At 39.6% G+C, this 22,129-nt stretch overlaps 1 protein-coding gene across 3 annotated transcripts in view; it reads left to right on the forward strand.

Annotated features, from left to right (window-relative positions):
• Positions 1 to 22,129, forward strand: part of TTC27 (tetratricopeptide repeat domain 27) — a 169,398-nt gene that overhangs the window by 141,764 nt on the left and 5,505 nt on the right. For all 3 annotated transcript variants that reach the window (XM_025868026.2, XM_073897248.1, XM_073897247.1), the window contains 3 exons: positions 2,685 to 2,850; positions 18,253 to 18,450; positions 19,747 to 19,858. In XM_025868026.2, coding sequence (XP_025723811.1) covers positions 2,685 to 2,850; positions 18,253 to 18,450; positions 19,747 to 19,858 — 476 coding nt within the window. The remainder of the gene's footprint in view (positions 1 to 2,684; positions 2,851 to 18,252; positions 18,451 to 19,746; positions 19,859 to 22,129) is intronic.

Raw genomic sequence — 22,129 nt, forward strand, 5'->3', positions numbered from 1 at the left:
CACACACACACACACACACACACACACACACACACACACACACACACTCCCAAAACAATTTAAGGCTGAATTTGAAGAAGGAAGGGTTACAGCAAGGGTACCTTCATTTTTAACTCTAAAAGCAAGGGATAAGTCAATCAGTACGTTCCATAACAACTTTAGGCAAATTGTTTAATGTAGAGAATAAAAAATTAAACTGCAGTGAATTGGCTGCTAATGAGAAGACAAGAAGGACTTCACTGTAAGGACGTTATTGTGATTGGTACCATAGGTATATTAGAAACTGATTAAATGCTTCAGGGAGTGATTCTCAGAGCAATGGCCTGGGATGACCAGAAGAATCTCCATTATCCCCTCCAAAATTTGCCTTAAAGTCATGGAGGAGGAGATGCCTTGCTGTAACACGGTGGGGCTCGGCAAGGAAACGGAGGTAGACCTTGTAGTCATAAATTAACAAACTCAAAATGGCTTTGGAAAAGGAGATTGATAGCATACACTTGAAGAAGGTTACTGTAGTTGTCCAGTAAAATATTTATGATCCATAAAGGAACTATAGTCTTATCCAGAGAGGGGAGGAAAGGATCAAGCATCTTTTTGTTTGCTGAGATTTTTAACTTAGAGAAAAGGTGACATGAAGTTCTGTTGATTTCCTTGTCAGTATCAAGTTTTTAATAGTGTTTTTCTCTTTTCTGAAGTGGCTAGTATAGGACAAAGATTCCTTGATGGTTTGGTATACCTTTTCTGTAAAACTGCCTAGCTTTGTTTTAATTTTAATTGATTTATTTGGCTTTCCATTTCTTTAGGTCATTTGTATAATTTATTCATAGCATTCTCTTATGATTTTTTTTCAAAAAATTACTAATCTTATTTGTGCCATTTTCTTTTATTCTAAATGGAATTTAGTTACCCATTTGTCTGTTTCATTATTTTTCAAAGAGCTAGCTTTTGGTTTTGTTAATCATGTATAGTTTTTCTTTGTATTTATTATTTTCTTCTTTCTTGTTTATTTGGTGTTTTTCTACAATGTTAAGTTAAATGTTTTCACTGATTGTCATTTTTTGGTAATAAGTGCATTTAAGATCACAAATTTCCCTCTAAAAATACTGTTTCAGCTATATCCTGCAGATGGTGATATATAGTATTTTCATTAAGTTCTAAATATTTTTTATTTTCTAATATGAGTCTCCTTATTCCCTCACTGTGGTTTCTTTTCTTTTCTTTCTTTCTTTTTTTTTTAGGAGTGCATCTTTAAGTTTCCAGGCATATAATTTTTTAGCTATTTACTGTTGATTTCTTATTTAATTTCAGAGAATATGGTCTGTTATACTTTTTTTACACAAACAACTGGTAATTTTTTTCTCAATAATTAGTTAAATGTAATGATGTATTTTATCAATTTCTGTTCTCACTGTTGATCGTTTATTGTATCCCTTTCTGTCTGAATTCCCTTTTATTTTTGCAAGAGAGGGTCCCTCAGTCGTTCTTTTGTTTGGGCCAGTAGATGATAAACTTTCTTAGTCTTTGTATATCTCAAAGTGTTGGACTTTGCATTTACTCTTGACTGGTAAGTTTAGCTGGTTATAATATTTAGGCATGACAATTATTTTCATGCAGTGCTTTACACGTACTATTGTATTGTCTTCTACATCTTTTGTTACTAATGAAATATCTGCTGTTTTCATTGTCATTCTTTTGTAGGTTTTAGGATTTTTTTTTTTAAGATTTTATTTATTTATTTGAGAGAGAGAGAATGAGAGATAGAAAGCACAAGAGGGAAGAGGGTCAGAGGGAGAAGCAGACTCCCCGCTCAGCAGGGAGCCCAATGCGGGACTCGATCCCGGGACTCCAGGATCATGACCTGAGCCGAAGGCAGTCGCCTAACCAACTGAGCCACCCAGGCGCCCGGTTTTAGGATTATTTTTATGTTTTGCAATTTCATACAATATACCTAGGTGTTGGTTTATCTTTACTTATAATGTTTGGTACAAAAATACACTTTTGATCATAGAATTAGATCTTTGTTGTCAGTTGTGGGAAATGCTCAGCTTTATCTTTTCAAATACCTTGTCCTGACATTTTCTGCGTCTGTTTACTGTGGCATGTCTATCAAATGTATGTTTGAGCCTTACCTCTCATACTTTCCTCTCTTTATTGCTCTTTTATTTTTTAATCTGAATTCCTTGTGGATTCCTCACTATTGCTTTCTAGTTCATCAGTTCTGTCCTTGTGTGCAGTCTAGTTTTTTGTCACCTATTGAGGTTTTGTTTGTTTATTTGTTTAAGTGTCTCTTTCAATTCCAGAATTTCCAGTTGGTTTTTTATTTACATCTCCCTGTCCTTGTTTTATTTCTACCTGTTTTTGTTGTGCCATTTCTTGCTCCTTTAAAAATTTTATTTTATTTATTTATTTTTAATTTAAATTCAATTAATTAACATATAGTGTATTATAAGTTTCAGAGGTAGAGTTCAGTGATTATCAGTCTCATATAAGCTCCTTTTAAATTTTAAAAAATTTTGTAGGGAAATTTGAAGTGATTTTGGGTTATTTGGGTCTCAGATTCTATTTATTAATATGAATGACTAAGGACTGACAGGATGTTCACATTAGCATTTTATACCTGAAGCTATGATTTCTTTAGCTATGATTATTCGTTATTATTCTCTTTAAAATCTGACCTTCAATAGATTAAAAGCTTTTAGAACTTTACAAGAAGCCCTCAAGTGCAACTATGAACACTGGCAGATCTGGGAAAACTACATTCTCACTAGCACTGATGTTGGAGAATTTTCAGAAGCCATTAAAGCCTATCACAGGCTCTTGGACTTACGAGACAAATACAAAGATGTTCAGGTAATATATTCATATTTTGTTTTTTCAACTTGTGATTGATGTTAATGCTTGATTATATGATTGTGATATTGACTAAATATGTATTTGGTTTTGATTCTGGTTTCTGGCACAGGGCTCCAAAAACCTTTGAAATTTCCTAAGCGAAGACAGCCATAAAGGTGTCTTTTGTTGTGTTAATGAGGTGACTTTTGGAAAGCACCTAAGGATGGGGATGGTTGCCAGGGTGTCAACCATGCGATTAGAGGGTTGGAACTTTCATTCCCATAACCTCCACTCCTCTCCCCTCATGACCTCCTGGGAGGGGAGAGGGTATGGAGATTGAACTCCATCACCAATGTGGCCAGTGATTTAATCAGTCAGGTCTATGTAATTGAGCTTCCATAAAAACCCAACAGGATAGGGTTCGAAGAGCATCTGGGTTGGTGAACACATGGAGGTGCAAGGAGAATGGTACACCCTGAGAGAGCGTGGAAGCACCATGCCCTTTCCCACATACTTTGCCTTATGCACCTCTTCCATCTGGCTGTTCCTGAGTTACATCTTTTCATAATAAACCAGTAATCTAGTAAGCCAAATGTTTCTTGGAGTTCTGTGAACTTACTGCTCTAGCAAATTAATTAAACCCAAAGGGTAGGGTTTGGAACCTCCAATCTATAAAGCACAGGTGACAACCTGGACTTGTGACTGGCTCTGGAGTCGGGAGGAGGAAGGATTGGCAGTCTTATAGGACTGAGACCTCCGTCTGTGGGATCCAGTGCTATCTGTAGGTAAATAGTGTCAGAATTGAGTTGGTAGTGTGGGGAACCCCCAACCCTGCACACGTGTGTGTACATGCACATGCACGCACACACACAGGTCAGAATTGGTGACCAGAATCACCTGAGTGATATAAATTGTTTCCTTGACTACACACGGGAAAATTTTGTTAAACACACGTGATATATAAAATGAGCGGTTTTTTTCTCGAGTTGAATATTCTTCATTAAATATTCTGGCATTCCAATGTCAAATATGTTTGTGTAGTTATAGACTGAATGTTATTGTGACTCAGTTAAGAATATTTGTTATGTGGTTTACGTACATACAGTCAGCTTGCAAAAATGAAATAGAATGATGTTTGTGTGATTTATTGCTTTGGTTATCTCAATGTAATAGCTGGAGTAAGTCCAATACTCATTTATTCACTCTTTGAACAAGCATTTACTGCATACTTTCAGATGGTTTGAACAATATAGAAATGAAGACTAACATTTTCTTTGCAGTGTTTAGTGAAATGGTCCTCTTGGTAAGATGAAGTCAGAATGGTTAAGTCTAACACTGTACAAAAAATATTAGATCCTTTCAGAAAACATGGGATACTTGAAGCTATTGTGTTTGTCATCTTGTGGTTGAACTGTGGTTGAAGATTGTGTAAGGACAAGGCTGTGCAGAAGCCTATGGGTTACAAAGTCAGGGGGCTTGAAAATGTAATATTTTATTTGCATTAATCAGCACGTGCTATTTAAAATGATGCAGTTGAAATTATGAAAAAACAAAAATAACACCTAATATATGATAATAGCTTACTATTTTTATGTCCTGTTGTCTGTACTCCAGTTATTCCAAAATTTACCTTATTTGGGCCTTGTCATAAAGCGCCAGCCCTCAACCTGGATGCATGGTCTTGCAAGCTCAGCCATATGACTGGCCGCATTACTTCAAGGCTCAGGTTCTGGGCCATTCACTTGAAAGATCTTTGGCTTCGAGTAGAAAGATATACCTACTTCCAGGACATATGTTGACCCCTTCGAATCAGCTTTCTTTTTCTTTTACTCTTCTGTCCTTTCTAAATATTGTACATTAACCTTCCACTATAGAAAGAAGGGACTTGAATTCTATAGCATAAAGATCAGTTAAAACGTGATGGAGGCATAGCTGAATTTTACATCCTAGAGAGGATAGGAGCCCTAGCAAATCTACTTGCATGGTTTCCTGCCGGTCCTGTAAACAGAGCTGAAATTCTCTGTGGAGGCAGTTCTTCTCTTCTACACTTAGCCTGTGGACAGAGGGTACCGCTGAGGCTCTGAACAGATCTTGGTATGTTACCAAACCACTGAGGATGGGGCAGAGATTCCAAAGTGCTTACCTCCTGTTTACTTCAACTGTAATTTTTAAAAAGGTCCTTCTTTACTAGAAAGCATTCTGAAGCCTGTTCCTAAAGTCTCAGAGAGAATGTAAATAGTTTACATTGGGGGTTTATTCCATTGTATACTTGAGATAAATTCTGGGTTCTCTTTCTTTCACATTTTAAAAATGTGCGCAAAACATTCAAATCCAACACTCCTCATTTAGACACCACCACTGGCTCAAAGCCAGCACTCTTTAGAATTACAAACTGGCAGAGTAGACTCCTAGAGGAGTCCTGTAGGCTTGGCTGAAGAAACCACACATGCATCAGAAGGGAGTGTGAAACCCCCCTCGTGCCTCATAAGACCAGAAGGGTTGATTCTCCCAAGTTGTTGCCCTGCTGGTGTTGCTGCTGGGGATGTCTTGTCTGCCCGAGGTGTCTTAGAATTGACTCCTTGGTCAGTCTGACCCCATTAATCTTCTATCGTGTGTCCCCGGTTTCTAACTGATCTGCTTTTCTTTCGATGCTAGTGGGAGTTCCCCTCTGAATCCAAATTTTAACTCACAGCAATCCTTCGGATCTGCTAAGGATTAGTAATAATTGACTTACCGGACTGGCTTTTTGGATTTTCCTGAGAAAATCCTGATCATCCTTCTATGCTTGGCACCCTTGGAGTTGGTTTTATATAAGGAACCCAACTGGCTGGGTCTAGGCCCCTCTTCCATGAGAGATGGACTTGGGTGGTTGTGGTATATGAGCATCAAAGGGGGCGTCTTTTCTGTTTTCTCTCTCACTTATTCTCCTGTGCTTCTCAAGGCACATAAACCACGTCAAAGTGGGACATGGTTGAGTCATCATAACTAACATTTAGTGAGGGCTTGCTGTGTGCCAGACACTATTCTAAGCACTTGACGTGTATTAACTCAGTTCTCACCATGGTTCTATGGGATAGATTTGGACATTCATAAGCTATGCTGGACTCTGGAACAGATGTATGTATCTTCCCCTGCGTTTTAAGGAAACTAATGCTATCAAACAAAATAACTGTACAAAGATTGTTCTGAAAAGCTGTTGTTTCCACATGAATAAAGAATTATAAAGTCATCAAGATATTGCTGATTTCAGTTGACTTAGGGGTATCAAGTATGCCAAATCATCCAGCTGTCTGGTACCTGAGAGGTCCGTAGTCCAAAAGAAAGGCAAGACAAAATGAAACAGTTGCTTTACTGAAGAGGATGATTTAGAGTAAAATAGGTTCAGCCTTGATCATTCCAGTCTCTTGTAATTAAATTAGCTGGAAATGTATTGAGAATCTTACTTAAGTTTTTCTTCTGTCCTGCAGTTCTCCCACCACTCCCAGCTTAGGAGTCTCCTTCTCTCTCAGGACGGAAAAAAAGTCTTGCACATGTCTAGAATAATACTGCTGTATTTGAGTATCTGTGAGTGTATGGGGAGAGAGGTGATATTTAGAATAGTATGTTGGTAGTCACAGTGACAGATACCAATGAGAAAATTTCTGGCAAAAAAACCTGTTTTTAGTTGATTCTAAAGAAGAAATTTTCAGTTGTTGATTTGGTATGTTGTGTACTGAATCCAGTTCTTTGGAATCGTAGGAACACAGGCTTAGAAATCTTCAGTAGCCTTCCCTGAGAAAGAATAAAGAGACTCACACAATAGTTTTTATTCTAGGGAATTCTGGGCAATTCTCAGTCAATACAATTCATTTTGAAGTAAAAATGTATTTTTCTTAAGTTTTTAATGAAGAACTAAAGAGGAAGCAAAGCTTAATTAATGTAAAGAATGATTCTATAACAAAAGGATTACTTTTTTCTTTCAATTTATCCAACCTTAATTCTGAATGCATAGAGATGCATTTTGAGCATTTTTCAGAAAAGGAAAAAAAAAGTCTTAAAAAAAAACCCCAAACTTCTCCTATCATGAATTGAGATGCTTTGATTGAACTTTTATCTTAGATTTTTCAAACCTCTTTTGGTGTTCATGGAGCTTTTCACTCCTTCCAGCAATCTAGTCATGAGGAATTTCTACCCATGGAAAAATTGTGGTCTGATTCCCATTTAAAATTCTAATCCTGAACTTAAGTGACAATTTTTTGGTTTTCTAGAGAAAATTATTAGGATTTAGTTTAAATTTATGGCCAGCTAAACAACAAGTGTTGGCGAGGATTCAGAGAAAAAGGATACTTTTTGGCATACTTGATACCCCTAAGTCAACTGAAATCAGCAATATCTTGATGACTTTATAATTCTTTATTCATGTGGAAACAACAGCTTTTCAGAACAATCTTTGTACAGTTATTTTGTTTGATAGCATGCACAGTTGTGAGAATTCAAACTGGTACAGCCACTCTGGAAAACAGTATGGAGGTTCCTTAAAAAGTTAAAAATAGAATTACCCTGTGATCCAGTATTTGCACTACTGGGTATGTACCCTAAGAATACAAAAACACTGATTCAAAGGGATAGATGCAGCAGTGTTTATTGCAGCATTATTTACAATAGCCAAATAAGGGAAGCAACCCAAGTGCCCATCGATAGATGAATGGATAAAAAAGATGTGCGTGCATGCACACGCACATGCGTGCGCGCGCGCACACACACACACACACACACACACACGCTGGAATAGTATTCAACCGTAAAAAAGAATGAAATCTTGCCATTTGCAAAAACATGGATGGAGCTAGAGAATATAATGCCAAGTGAAATAAGCCAGTCAGAAAAAAACAAATACCATGTCATTTCTCTCATGTGTGGAATTTAGGAAACAAAACAAATGAACAAAGGGAAAACAAGGGACAAACCAAGAAACAGCCTCTTAACTACAGAGAACAAACTGATGGTCACCAAAGGGAAGGTGGGTGGGGGATGGGTGAACAGAGGAAGGGGATTAAGAGTACACTTACCATGATGAGCACTGTAATATGTGGAGCCGTTGAACCCCTGTAATGTACACCTGAAGCTATGTAACACTGTGTGTTAACTACGCTGGAATGAAAATAAGTTTTAGACAGTTTTTGGCCAGCTAGTATTTTAACCTAGTTTTCCTCTAATTCTTCCTTTGTTCCTCAAATTCAGAATATGAAACACACCTCCTTTTGTATAGTAGTATTTCATCTGCACATGAATATTTCAGTGAGTTTGAAATTAGTTTCTATAAAAGTATAGTGATTTTAGAAACGATTAAGGGCAGCTTTGGGGTTCTTGAGACTTCCCTCCTGTACCCCCACTGCCACACACAGAAGTCCCAGGAACTGTTCCTGTTGAGAAATATTGCTTGTAAACAGAGCACTTTGAATGGCACCTTTGAAGACATCCTAAAGCTCTTAGCTTAAAGTTTACATTTGGATTTGGAGAAATGTTATTGAGAACATAACATCTAAATACCCAGCAACTTGGTCAGGCTAAGTTATCATCTGTAGCACCCTATAATGGAGAAATAGCCACAGTGAGATAATGTGTCAGGACCTGTTAATAACTTTCCTTACAAGTGTCTTAGAATGTTGATGGCAATGTTTAGTGTCTAGCAGGTGTGGGGAGAATCGCTCTGTAGTGATATAATCATCATGGAAGGAGAGTCTTGATGGCTAGTGATGGGCTTGGTCATATTTAGCTTCATGGTCTATTTCTGTCTGCCATTATGCTTTATTATAATTAGTGTGGACTAAAACAATTGATAGGTTGTCTGGAATATTTTTATCTTAGCTAAAGAAATTTTACTTAATGCTACAAGTTTGGCAACAGGTGTCTTTCAAAAACTCTGATATTCTTATGTTTGACACTACCTGACCTCATTCTATTTTAGTTTGCTTAAAAACTTTATTTATTTGTTTGTTTCTACTTCTTTATAAATGTGATTATTGTCATTTTAATTGTTTCTCTTGTGTGTGTGGATATCTGTGTAAATTTATACTACTTTTAATACAGATACAGTAAGTTAGCTACAATTATTCTGTATTTTTGTACTAAATACAAAATGTGTTTGTACTAAAGGAGTACTATCTGTATCACTTTCTCCTTTTTCTATGTCCTAATTTTGACTCATGCATAGCCTAGTAAAACTCAAGAATGCTTTTTTTGTCATAGTACATATCTATATTTATGTCTAGGTTATATATATTTTAGTTACAATAAAACAAAATTTCATATTCCCGCATAATTAGTCTCTGTTCAGTTTTCCCGGTGTTTACTATTGTGAGTAATGCCATGGATATTCTCATAGATAAATTCTGGTGTATAGCCATGCTGCTTTCCTCGGGGTAAATTCTAATACTGATTTGTTAGTTGTTGTTTTTTTTCTTTTTCTCCTCCCTCGCCTCCCCGCCCACCTTCTCCTCCTTCTTTGATGACTGGGGCAATCATTTCAGGAAAAGAATTTAAGTATTGCAGTATTACACCCCATTTGCTATTTATAAATGGAAGAGGAAAGGAAGGGGATTAACATATATTAAGTGCTTACTATGTTTTTGGCACCATGCGTTATCTTTTATAGGGCATTCAGTATTTTCAGGTGGATACTAAATATTTCTCATTTTCTATGTTCTTATAGAGCCAACACCCGAAACAGATAACGGTACATTTTCATCACCACAGGAAGTCCTCTTAGGCCCCTTTCCAGTCCATTGTACCACCACCCTTCCCCCCCCCCGCACCCCTCCCCCGGCCAGGCAACTGCTTTCTGATTTCAGCGCCATAGTTCAATTTTGCTTTATCTTCAGTGTCATATACAGAGAATCATAAGCTGCGTGTACTTTTCTATTGATGTTGTTCTTTGTGTGGATTTCCTTTTGGTGTTTTCTTTGAGAAGTGGGGAGACAGTGTTGATGGGCAGTGGGGCATGCTGCCAACCACACTGCAGTCCTGGAGCGAGTGGTGGCTAGGTGTTACCTGAAAGAAAAGAGGGGAGGGGATGGATGTATCTTATACAAATTATAGCTGTAAAGTTGGCATTATTTCTGCTTGATTGCTGAGGTATCTGCGGCTCAGCAAGGTGAACTGATAAGGCTGATATTTCAGAGCGAGCAAGTGTTAGTAAAGCCAGGACTTGAAACCTAAACTCTGGTCTTTTTTTTAACCTAAAAGCCTGGGCATGCCTTTTCCATAATCAAAGACTTTTTTTTTCCCCTGAAGAAGTGAAAAAGCAAATATTAAACTGCCTACCTCGCTGTGATAACCAAGGTTTGGGGAAGCCAAGGGTCAGGGTTATCAGGCCAGGAAACAGAGCAAGTTCTGTAAAGAGCTCCAAGTGGAGCAGGGAGGTAGCCAAGCCAGGAGGCGAAAAATGGCTTCACTCCTGGCCTGGAGCCCTCCTGGAAGTTTTTATAACTGGCCCTCAGGCAATCACATTCCTTCCTGCTTTGAAGACCTCCAGAATTCAGAGGGCCAACACCTTGTGCTTTCAGCCAAGATTTTGGTGAGACTTGGCCAAGGATTCCAAGGTTAATGTTGGGAACTAACCTTGGTCTTTCTCTTTGTGGGGATTCTTCAGCATGTACATTGGAATCACTGTTCTTCCATGTGAGGAAACGGGAACTCTCTTTAGAGGCTGGAGGTGGCTCCCCACAGGTTATTCTCTGCTGCTGCATCCCCTAGGCATGGTCTGGGATGAAGGTGAGAAAGAGACTCAGGATAGAGAAAGAAAGTTCTTATCATGTAAATGAATGAGATGTGGGTGAGGGATTAAGAGGTCATTGCAGGGCATCTGTGGCCTGGTGTTGGTTCGGGGAGGATGTGAGGAACTACAAGGCTGTTTATATTGATGAGAATGAAATCCCTCTGAGCATCCAGGTTTAAAAAATATACTTAGATTATTTTATGATACATCAAATGAATTCCAAATGGACTATATGCAAACTATTTTTTTATCTCATAAAAAAATCAGGAATAGAAGTGGATACTTCCCAAATTTTCTGAACTTTAAAGCAATAAAAGAAAACTTGAAAGAATTTTTATGACCACATTTAAAAAGTATGTGACAGAATATTTGTAACAAATAGGAAAGATAAAAAGCTAATAATATCCTTATTATATAAAGAGTTAACATCTGCTACAGGAATGAAATGTGACAGAACAGAGGATTCAGAAACAGACTCAAGTAAGTATGAGAATGTGGTCCATGATAAAGATGACATTTTAAGTCTGTGGGATAAAAATAGAATATTCAGTATGTCTTGGAATAGTTGGCCAAGCATTTGGGATAAAAACACTAAAGCTCTGCTTCACTGCTTACACCAAAATAAATTCAGGTGGGGGGCGCCTGGGTGGCTCAGTCGTTGGGCGTCTGCCTTCGGCTCAGGTCATGATCTCAGGATCCTCGGATCGAGCCCTACATCGGGCTCCCTGCTCGGCGGGGAGCCCGCTTCTCCCTCTCCCACTACCCCTGCTTGTGTTCCCTCTCTCGCTGTGTCTCTCTCTGTCAAATAAATAAATAAAATCTTTAAAAAAAAAAAACTTAAAATAAATTCAGGTGGATCACATATTTAAATTGGAGTGCCTTGAGAAACAGGATTACGTTGTAGGTATGAGCAGAGCTTCTGGAGTTAGACAGTCTGGGCTTGCAGCCCACCTCTGCCCGTCACCAGCCCTGCGACCTTGGGGAACTTAATTCACTTTGTGCCTCACTTTTGTAAGATGGAGATGAAAATAGTACCTGCCTCCCAAGGACTGTTGTGAGGAGTAAATGAGTTGATCTCTGGAAAGGGCTTTGGAACAGTGCTTGGCACATACAGGTGTTCTAAGTGTGGCTGCTTTCATCATCATCATCACCGAAAAAGTTAAAACCATAAAGGCACTGAAAGAAAAGAAGGTATGGCAAACATTGTTTATAAGCTTGGGGTTGGAGAAACTCTTTTAAATCATGACACAAAAGCCATACCCCAGGAAGGAATAGTTTGAGAGATTCGATATTTGAAACTTCTACACGTGGGGAAAGAATGCCCATCGAGGTGGGGTGCCAGATGTCACCATCCCTAGAAGGGATAGGCTGTGAGGTGACAGCCATTCATTTAGTGCTTCCTGAACTGAACCCGGAAGATGATGAGGAGAAGCTGGGCAAGTGCCCTGGGGAGAGACTGTCTCAGTGATTTCGGTGTTGTCTGGGTCTTTCTACTCGAGACTCCTGGATTAGTCTCCTTCGGCTGCTCTAACAAGTTACCACAGACTTGGCATCTTCAGACAACAGACGTGTATTCTCACCATTCAATTCTGGAGGCTAGAAGCCCGAAATCAAGGTGTTGGCCAGGCCCTGCTCCCTGTGAAGGCTGTGGGGAACAATCTTTCCTTGCTTCCACTGGATGCTGGTGGCTCCTGCCATTCCTTGGATTGTGGTGGCCTCGCTCCAGTCTCTCCCTCTTCCCCTACTTCTGCACCACCTTCTTTGTATGTCCTCTCCTCTTCTTAGAAGGACATTGGTCATTGAATTTAGGACACACCCAAATCTGGTATAACCTCACCTTAACTAATTATATCTGCAAATTTTATGTTTCCAAATGAGATCACATTGTGAAGTTCTGTTTAGACATGAATTTGGGGAGGATGCAAATTCACCACAGCTGACCCACCACAACTGTTGTGCTTCTTTTCAGGGAGAAAGCAGTGCCTTTGAGAAGAGCGGGGTTGGTAAGGGCCGGGGTGCACCCGGCACACAGCGGCGCCTCACTGGTAGCCGTTGTGGTGGCAGGGGTGGGGTGCGCAGAGCTGTGCCAGCAGAGGCCACAGAGATCGCCACTAATCATGTGAAGGCCTTGCCGTTAGCCAACAGCACCAGATGTTTGAATGTCTGGAAGTGACAAAGGAGATAGTAAGAATAGGGAGGGAGCTGATAGAAAACTAATAACGCTTTTCAAATAGAACTCAGTTGTAGGCAGTATTGCGAGAGAAGACCGGAATCCCACGCCATGGTGGACAAACTAGGATTTCTCTTTTTTTTTTTAAGTTTTAAGTCCAGTATAGTTAACGTACAGTTTTATATTAGTTTCAGGTGTACAATATAGTGACTCAGCACTTCCACACAGCACCCGGTGCTCCTCACAACCAGTGCTCTCCTTCATCCCCGTCACCTGTTCCCCTACCCCCCACCCACCGCCGTTCTGGTGACCATCGGTTTGTTCTCTGTAGTTAAAGAGTCTTGGTCTCTCTCTCTCTTTCTCTCTCTCTCTCTCTCACAAAGTCGGATTCCATTGTTAGGCTTTAGGAGATCATGATAGGACCTGCACCACTGTGAAAAAGACTTATCTATGTGGATATGCACATTATGGAAAGAGGGTTCTGAACTCTCATTAGATTACCACATGGGTGTCCAGAACCCCAGGAAAGTAAACACAGACTAAAGAATCATCTTTGGAGTAGACTGTTAGGATTAGTTTTCAGATAAAAAGGCTGGTTGGCCCTCCCTTATAATCACTGTGGATTAAAATATGCCTCTATAACTTGTGCTACGCTACAAATGGGAAAATACTACCGAATGCATTTATCTATTGCTCTAGTTTGTCAACATCCTCAGTGTCTTCCAACTGCGCATAAATAATTTGTGCACACTCACTTCCTCCCCAGCCACCACCCCATTTCTCTGCGGCTCTTTAGTTCCGGAGGAGAATTGTCTTCCCACAGGGGCTTCCCCTCCTCCCGGCCTCTTTGGAGCCCATGCCAATGAGGCTTTCTCTCCCTGTCTACTGAACTGTTGGCAAGGCCCCTCGTGCCGCTTCCAGGGGACACTCGTCAGTCCTCAAGTTCTTCAGCCTATCAGCAATGTCTAACACCACGGGTCTCCCTCCTCGAATGCTTCCTTCACTTGGTTTCCAGAATTTCGCACTTCTTACCTTACCAGCTGTGGCTTCCTCGTCCCAGTGACACCCTTCCCCTATCGGTGACAGCCCTCCAGGCTCAGCCCGCCCCGTTTTCTTCCCCATATGCTTCTGCCTCAGATTCATCAACTTTCTCCTTTCTCAAGCCATGGATGGTGTTGGATTCAGAAAGAGGAGCCGGCAGTGGATTAGTCCATCAGCTTGCGGGCTGTTTTTTTCCATAATGAAGATTAACTGTAAAGCTGTGTTCACACTGGAAACAAATGAGCTCAATACAAATTAAGAAAACATTTAAATATCTTTAAAAGGAAATATGTTTACTCAACAAACATTTGGAAGATTTAAATGAACTAAATAATGAAAGAAATAAAATTCAGAGTAATAGCTGCATATACCTTTAGTACAACAAAATATCAAAGATTTAAAAAATAGTGATCTGCCCAGTGCTGGTAATATGCAATGAAATGACACATTTTCATATACCACTGATAGGCCTATCTATTTGATTTAGCCCTTGTAGAAAGTATCAAACTCACTACCAGAGTCTTAAAATGTCTATTCCCTTGATTCTGTAATTCTGTTTCTGGAATTTTTTTTTTTTATGATTTTCTATTTTTTTTTAAGTAACCTCTACACCCAAGGTGGGACTTGAACTCACAACCCTGAGATCAAGAGTCACAGGCTCCACTGACCAAGCCAGCCAGGCGCTCCTGTTCTAGAAATCTAACCTAAGGAAAGCTTTAGTGTGGAAAAGAACTTTGGGCACAAAAATACGCATTGAAGTGGTTAATTATAATAATATCAACAGTGGGAGCACATGGACTATTTATCTGACTGCAGGGAAATTGTTAAATAGACTACAGTATGTCAACTCTGGAATATTTTAAATCTATTAAGATGATCTATTTTAAAGAGTGTATGAAAACATGAAAAAATTCCATGACACAATGTCAAGTGAAACAGGGAAGATAAGACTGTTTATGTAGTATTAAAAAATTCACACATAGTAAAAAGTTAGAAGAAATTCACTGCAATGTTAGTAGTGCTTAGGTTTGGGAATTTTATTTTCCTTTTTGTTTTTAATTAGCTCTGATGTCTTGGGGAAGTAAAAAATAAATAAATAAAAAATAAAACTGCAAAAACCTGTTTGGTTTTGGTCAATTCAAGATTTGGCAAAGAAATGATAATGAAATGATCAAAGTTACTTTTATATTTCATAAAAGAGAAATTTTTCCAGTATAAAAGAATTTGTTAGAAAGGAAGAAATAACAGGCGTAAGGAACTGTGCCTTGTAAATGAACACAGTGAATGCTTGAGCGCAAGATCCAGGACCTGGACTGTGGGTTGAAATCCAGTTCCTCCTTTCCCAGGTGTGTGTCCTTGGACAAGTTACTTGACTCCTCTGTGCTCCAGTTTCTTCATCTACAGAATGCAAATAACAAGAGCACCTTCCTCACAGGACTGTCAGGAGGATTGTGTGTTCATGGAGGCCCTGGCTCTCGAACATGCTCACATGCTCTCTTCGTCTCTCTGTCTCGTCACTGTCTCTGTCTCTCTGTGTCTCTTACATATATATATATGGAAGTGTAATCTACCATTATTGTCTTCTCATCATCTCCATCAAAGCTCAGGAGTCCAATACCACTGGTGTTCAAAACCCCTCTCCGCGCCCCACTTGCTGTGGGACCCAGAGAAAGTACATTTAGCCTCTCTTGCCTGAGTTTATTTGTAAAGTGGGGAGAGTAAAGTACCTGCCTGTTAGGGTTGCTGTGAGAACCAATGAGATCAGGTTGGTCATGTGCTCAGCACAGGGCTTGGCACACAGTGATGCTCACAGCAGAGGTAGTGGGGAGGTATTGAGGGCTGCTACCATGGTGGTGGGTTCTGTTTTTCTTTAGGTCTCTTTTGAACCAGAAGGAAGTTTAGGGGCGTATGGAAAGTGAACTAACAATGAGGGTTTTGCTGTCCACTTCTGATGGAGTAAGGAAGTTGAGGATCAGTGATCATCATAATAGTTTTTGGTTTATATTGCTTTATAGTTTTGAAGCTCTTTACATGTATGTTCATTCCTTGATACAGCAGTTCTGTGACGTAGTAGACAGAAGACCTGTCCTCATCACTGCTGTTTACCAGTGTCATAGTCCCTGTATTTATAGTGGATTTCAGCAACTAATTCTATAGATATTACACTTCACTCTTGATCTAGCTGTTCTTGAGTACTTAGTGTTTTAGGTAGATGCTATGTCCAGTACTTTGGACTTAAAGTTCTTTTTTTTTTTTAAGATTTTATTTATTTATTTGAAAGAGAAAGAGAATGAGAGGGGGGGAGGGTCAGAGGGAGAAGCAGACTCCCCACTGAGCAGGGAACCTGATGTGGGACTCCAGGATCATGACCTGAGCCGAAGGCAGTTGCTTAACCAACTGAGCCACCCAGGCGCCCTGGACTTAAAGTTCTTTGTCCTTTTCTTTACTCCCTATGAGCAACCCATTCAAGTGGCCATATCTTGGATTTTGTATCCCCAAGAATTATTCCACCTCTAAATTCTTTTATTTTAAGCAGGGTTTGAACTCACGACCCAGAGATCAAGACCTGAGCTGAGATCAAGAGTCAGATGCTCAACAGACTGAGCTACCCAGGCATCCCAAGTACTACTTCTCTTTCTTATTTTCCTAGGATATTTACATTAAATTTTTTGGTTATATGAATATTCTCTATTAACAGTCTATGCCTATATATATAATATTCAAAATGAGCATTACAGTCTACTATGATTGGGGTTTTTTTTTTGCTTTTTGTTTTTTGTGATGATAATAATTGTCTTGGTTGGGGCACCTGGGCGGCTCAGTCGGTTAAGCAACTGCCTTCGGCTCAAGTCATGATCCCAGAGTCCTGGGTTCGAGCCCCACATCAGGCTCCCTGCTCTGCAGGAAGCCTGCTTCTCCCTCTACCTCTGTCTGCCGCTCTGCCTACTTGTGCTCTCTCTCTCTCTCTCTGTTAAATAAATAAATAAAAATCTTAAAAAAAATAATAATTGTCTTGGTTTTCATGTTTTTCTCTCTCTTTGTAAGCCTCTTGTCTGAAATCAATGTCTCCTGCCTTTCTTCTGGCTTTAGCTCTGGATAGTCACTAACCCTTTGTAATTGCTAAATCCAGTGGAGTCTTCCAGCCCTAAACTTCTATAGGTGTGCTCTTCTTGTTACTTCCTCTTCCTTTGGTTTCCATGACATCACTTTATCCCGTCTTTCTGAGCCCTCCTTTTTAGGCTTACTTATGCATAGACCCCTGTTTATCTTCCCTTAAGTGTAGTGTTCCTTAGGATTCTATCTGTAATCTGATTCTTACCCAACAGAGTCTCTTTAGGCAATATCTGCCATGGCCATGAATGACTTGTGTTATCTGTTCCTCCTTATAAAACTTTCTTCTAATCTCATTTAACTGGCCATTGAACATACAGATAGAGAGTATGAAAACATTTGTCAGTGCTTCCACTCCTGTTCAAGGTCCCATTCTCTTCTTGTGACATATGCATATGAATTGTGTAGAGGCTTTGGTATCTGCCTGTCTAAAGTTCCCTTCGCTCTAACAGCTCCTGTTCACATAGACAAGCCACCTCCTTACCCTTTTACTGTTCCATTCCCTTCACACACCACCAAATACACACACACATACACTCTCTTCTCTAACTTTTCCCCCCTCAAACACCTGCACTGCCTCTCTCCATTTTTATTGGCAAGAAAGCTAAAAGTTTTCTCTCCCCCATCTCTTCCTATAGGAGGAGGATGTTGGGCCAATTGTCAGATCCCAGAGAAAGCAAAGTATTTTACTAATTTAGTATGCTTTATTTGTACTTGATAGTAACTATTTTAGTAGGCCATCCCTTTTAAAACGTGTTAATCCTTGAAATGTTTAAAGAATGATCACTTGACAGCAGTGCATATGCATGCAGTCTCTTCTGCATTGTTACTTTTAGATTTAAAACCACGAATGGGATTGTAATAAGAATTTTATTTTCAGAATTAAAACTAAACATGTGGGGTTGTAATGTGAATTTATAGGCAGAGATAAGGTATCTTGTCTAAACAAGAAAGAAAAAACACAATTGAATGTTCTCTTTTCCACTTTTTCTGCTGTATGTAGTTAGGACCATGAGTCTGAGCTTACATTCCTAAAAGCTACAGGTGTCAATCAAATCATTCAGAGAGAGCACTCAGAATGAGAAGAGAGAAACATCAAGCCTGTAAAAGAAGAACCCTCCCAGAAGCCTTAAAAAGGGAGCCCATGTGAATCGGCATGTGATTCTAGAGAGTGGTTCAGCATGGCTTGATGTTTATTTTTAAGAAGTGTAAAGGTGATACTCCAACAGGTCTCAAGGTTTTTCACTGTCACAGTCATTGATGATGGTGATGGTAGCCCTTTGTTTTTTGTTATTATTTGTTTTTTTTCTAGCTTACCAGTTTGTTCTGTGCATTTTTTAAGGTCCTTAAAATTCTGGTCAGGGCAGTGGTTGACGGGATGACCGATCGAAGTGGAGATGTTGCAACTGGCCTCAAAGGGAAGCTGCAGGAGCTACTTGGCAGAGTGACTTCAAGAGTGACGAATGATGGAGAAATCTGGAGGCTGTATGCCGAAGTGTATGGAAATGGGCAGAGCAAAAAGCCTGATGAAAATGAAAAGGTAAGTCTTTCAGTTCTCCCGGGTGCTTGCCTTTTGTTTGAATTGTGTGTAGTGGATCTGCTTCTTTGATGGTTGGGGGAAGAGTTAAATAGCTTGAAATGGAAGATTGATATGCTCAGGTTTTCTATTTTGATTCAGAATCTTTAACATAAGCACTTTGAATTGTGGGCAGGTTAAGACTTGTAAGCATTCATTTTTTTTCTTTCTATGAATTTTTCTTACATAATTTTCTATGTTTCCTGCAAAAGGGTCTCTCCAGCCTGCTCCCCCACTGGAGCTGCTGTGAGCAGCTGCTCCCATTATTTACCCCCAGCCCTTTCTGCAGGCTCCTTGCCGAAGACTCAGGTAGATGGGGCCCAGGGACAAAGACGGTTTAGATCTGAGGTAGGGGCCATGGAAGGGAAAAAGAAAAAGGCACTAGATAAGAACATTGGAGGAGAGCTTGTAAGTCTAAACGCAAAATGCTTTACAGAGGTTGCCCTGCACCTTTCTCAAAAGTGCATTAGAACACCAGTTACACTCAAGTTATGCCTTTGGCCTCTTAGAACTCGAAGGAGCCCCCAGAGTTTCCAAGATTGAAATAATTGTTTTCTGTTCTTTTCAAAACATCCACAACAAGTCACATGTACTCCTTGCGTGATTTTGGAATTTGCTGCAGTACAGCTAATCTGTGGGATTCCCAGCCGTCTCTCCTCCCTCAGTCCACCCGGCTGGCTTCTACCATTGCTTGTCAACCCAGAGAGCACGTACGCACACGCACGCATGCACATGCTCCTACTTTCTGTCCTTCTGTTTCTTCTTGAATTATGTCCTCTTGCGTATATGGAATCCAGGGTAGTCTGAATTCTCTGATCGGTGACTTCTCCCTCAAGAATCTGCAAGGATGGGGCTGGGAAAGAGTATTTTAAACTTCTATGAGTATACACACCTCTCGGTAATTCTGTAGGTGTCATCAAGTTCATGCCTCATTCTCTAAACCGGGCTCTTAAGCTGATGGCTACAGATGCCGAGGAAAGATGTGTGCCCTTCTTCTAGATTTTCAAACCTGGCATTTCTGTTTTTCTCTTTGGAGGGAAGTGTCTCTATCCAGATACATCCATTTGATTGCTTTTAATTGCTTATTGCTGTTGGCTGTGCATCTGTACCCCTTCTTTGATGAGAATAATAAAGACCGTGCTGCATGACACAGATGCTCGTTGTTCAAGTTGGAATTAGTTCCACATGACTTCTAGGAAACCAAGTTTGAAATGTGCATTCTACTTGTTATTCTGAACATTGTTCTTTTTCTGTCCTCAGGCGTTCCAGTATCTCTCTAAGGCATACAAGTGTGACACACAGTCCAGTTGTTGGGAGAAAGATATGACATCATTTAAGGAAGTGGTGCACAGAGCCTTAGAACTTGCACATGGTATTTGATGTAATGTTCGCTATCCCTGCCACGTTTTAATGTATTTGTACTGAAAAAGAATTTGTCAAAAGTGAAGTTCCATTACAAATAAGTTCAGATTATTTCCTTCTATGGAAATTGTCATATTTCATGCAGCAAATCTTTATAAGACCAGCTGCTAGGTAGTAAGCACTTTGGAGCAATAGTAGCAAATAGAGGCCGGAGCGGTAGGAAGGATAGAGGCTTCAAAACCATTGGAGTAAGTGATGGGTATCAGGAGCTTTCAGGACGCGGAGTACCTTTCCAGCTGTGTCTGACCTTTAAGCACACAAGGTCTGTTGGTGTTGATTGTGTAGTACTAAGGAAATCTGTTAACATTTCCTGACTTATAACCTTCCTTTATAAATGAAAATATTTTTTCTCAAAAATACATAGATTACTGGAGAACACAGAATGTACAAAGAGCTGTGGCATATGCAAAATAAATAAAAAATATAATCCCATCCCTGCCTTTGGGAAATTTAGTGGGTGATATTTGAGGGGAGAGATAACCTTACATATAAGGTTGCATGCCTGTTGGGTATATTCCAGATAAAGGCCCCTTTTCATTATTTGCATTGATGAAAAAATATACCAGTTAAATTTAATAGTGCATTTTTATATTTAGAATTGAGTATAGATGTGTGATGCCCTGGATATGCAGTTCAAATAAAATAATGAAGCCACAGTATTAAGAACTGAAGCACAGAGACTATGAACCTATCCTAAAGTCCTCCTCTAACTTTTTTGGCAACTAATAGTTACAGTAATTGGGGAGCCAACGAGGGACCATAAAAAGGGCAGACCCTTGAAATCAGGGAGACCTAAACTCCAGGACCGTCTCTGCCAGGTCCTTTCTAGGTGGTGGCGGGTAAATCACTTAACTCCTCTGAGCCTTAGTTCCCTCATCAGTAAAATGGGGGTAATGCCTACCTTCTTGTTAGGAAGAATAAATGAAAACACATTTAAACACTTAGGAGTATCTTGCACATGGTTGAAATGTGAATCCCTGACCTCACCCCAGCCCTGTTCCTTCTGGGGTGGAGGAGCTGAGCTGTCTGATAAGGCATTCAAAACTAAAAAGAGAAAAATGAAGAATAAGAGTAAAGGTTAACGTGTCTCTAAAGAAGTCACAGAACATTCAAACAGTTTAGAAATGGGCTTAGTAGTTGATAATTCTACTTACAGTCTTTGATATCACTGACAAGAAGAATATAAATATCCAGTTATCTGGGCCGCCTACCCCTTGACAGATCAGGGAGACATGCTGAACTCTCTGTAGCTGAAATACAGAGTAGATGAGTTGGAGGTCATTGCCGATAGACCCATGGAATGTGGCTGCAGTTCATGTGGCTTGTGCTGGCCTCATGGTGGGTGGGCTCAGAGGGAGTGCAGTCCTGATGCCTTTGACCTTTGTGAATATAGTACCATGTTTGAGGAAACCCATACCTAGGTGTATTATGTACATAATTACAGCAAGGTGTAATCTCCTTGGAAGAATTTATCTTATCTACTTGAGATTGCCAACTCTAAACATTTCTGTGAACAGCTAACTTTCTAACAGTCAAAGCCAAGATATTTTCTGTAGTCACTAAGTGATGCTATTAAACCTGCCAAATATAAATGCACAGGTTAAAGAAATAAGTACTGCAGGAAGAAAATCTTCACTTAGTATCTTAAAGTCGTTTTTAAGCTATTTGGGGCACCGTTTTTCATCAGGGCAATACTGGGAGAAAAACAAGCATCTATTCTTTTAAGTTTCCTCTGACTTTAATGAATTAGGTATTGGTGCTCCTACAACAATTTAAGCATCTGTGAGTGGATGCTCAGCTTTAGTTCCTGGTGATATTTTAGATTTATGAAGATAAAACTTTACCTTTTCTTTGTTGCTTTTGTAGACCAGTGCTCAGTTGAGGAATGAACTGGGTTTCTTTGTTATTCTATTCTTTTTTTTATCTTTCTCCCCACCACTGTTGTCTATCTTGCTCAATTCTGAAAAAGAAAATAAAACATTAAGAAAAAAATCTACACACATCTACACACACACACACACACACACACACACACACACACACACACACACACCCTTCCACATGATTTACTCCCTTTTGGGTTGCTATTTTTAAGAGTAGCCATGTACTTGACAGGACAACTGCAATGTCTCTCCATAGGGCTTGAGACCTTTCTGTAACAATGTTGTCATTGTGTAGGTACACAAGGTATTATCTGGGGTCTATTCATTTACAATTTCTG

Source organism: Callorhinus ursinus, unplaced genomic scaffold (assembly GCF_003265705.2).
Source record: "Callorhinus ursinus isolate GAN/ISIS: 27379988/994484 unplaced genomic scaffold, GSC_fseal_2.0 scaffold10, whole genome shotgun sequence".
NCBI classification, from domain to species: Eukaryota; Metazoa; Chordata; class Mammalia; order Carnivora; family Otariidae; genus Callorhinus; species Callorhinus ursinus.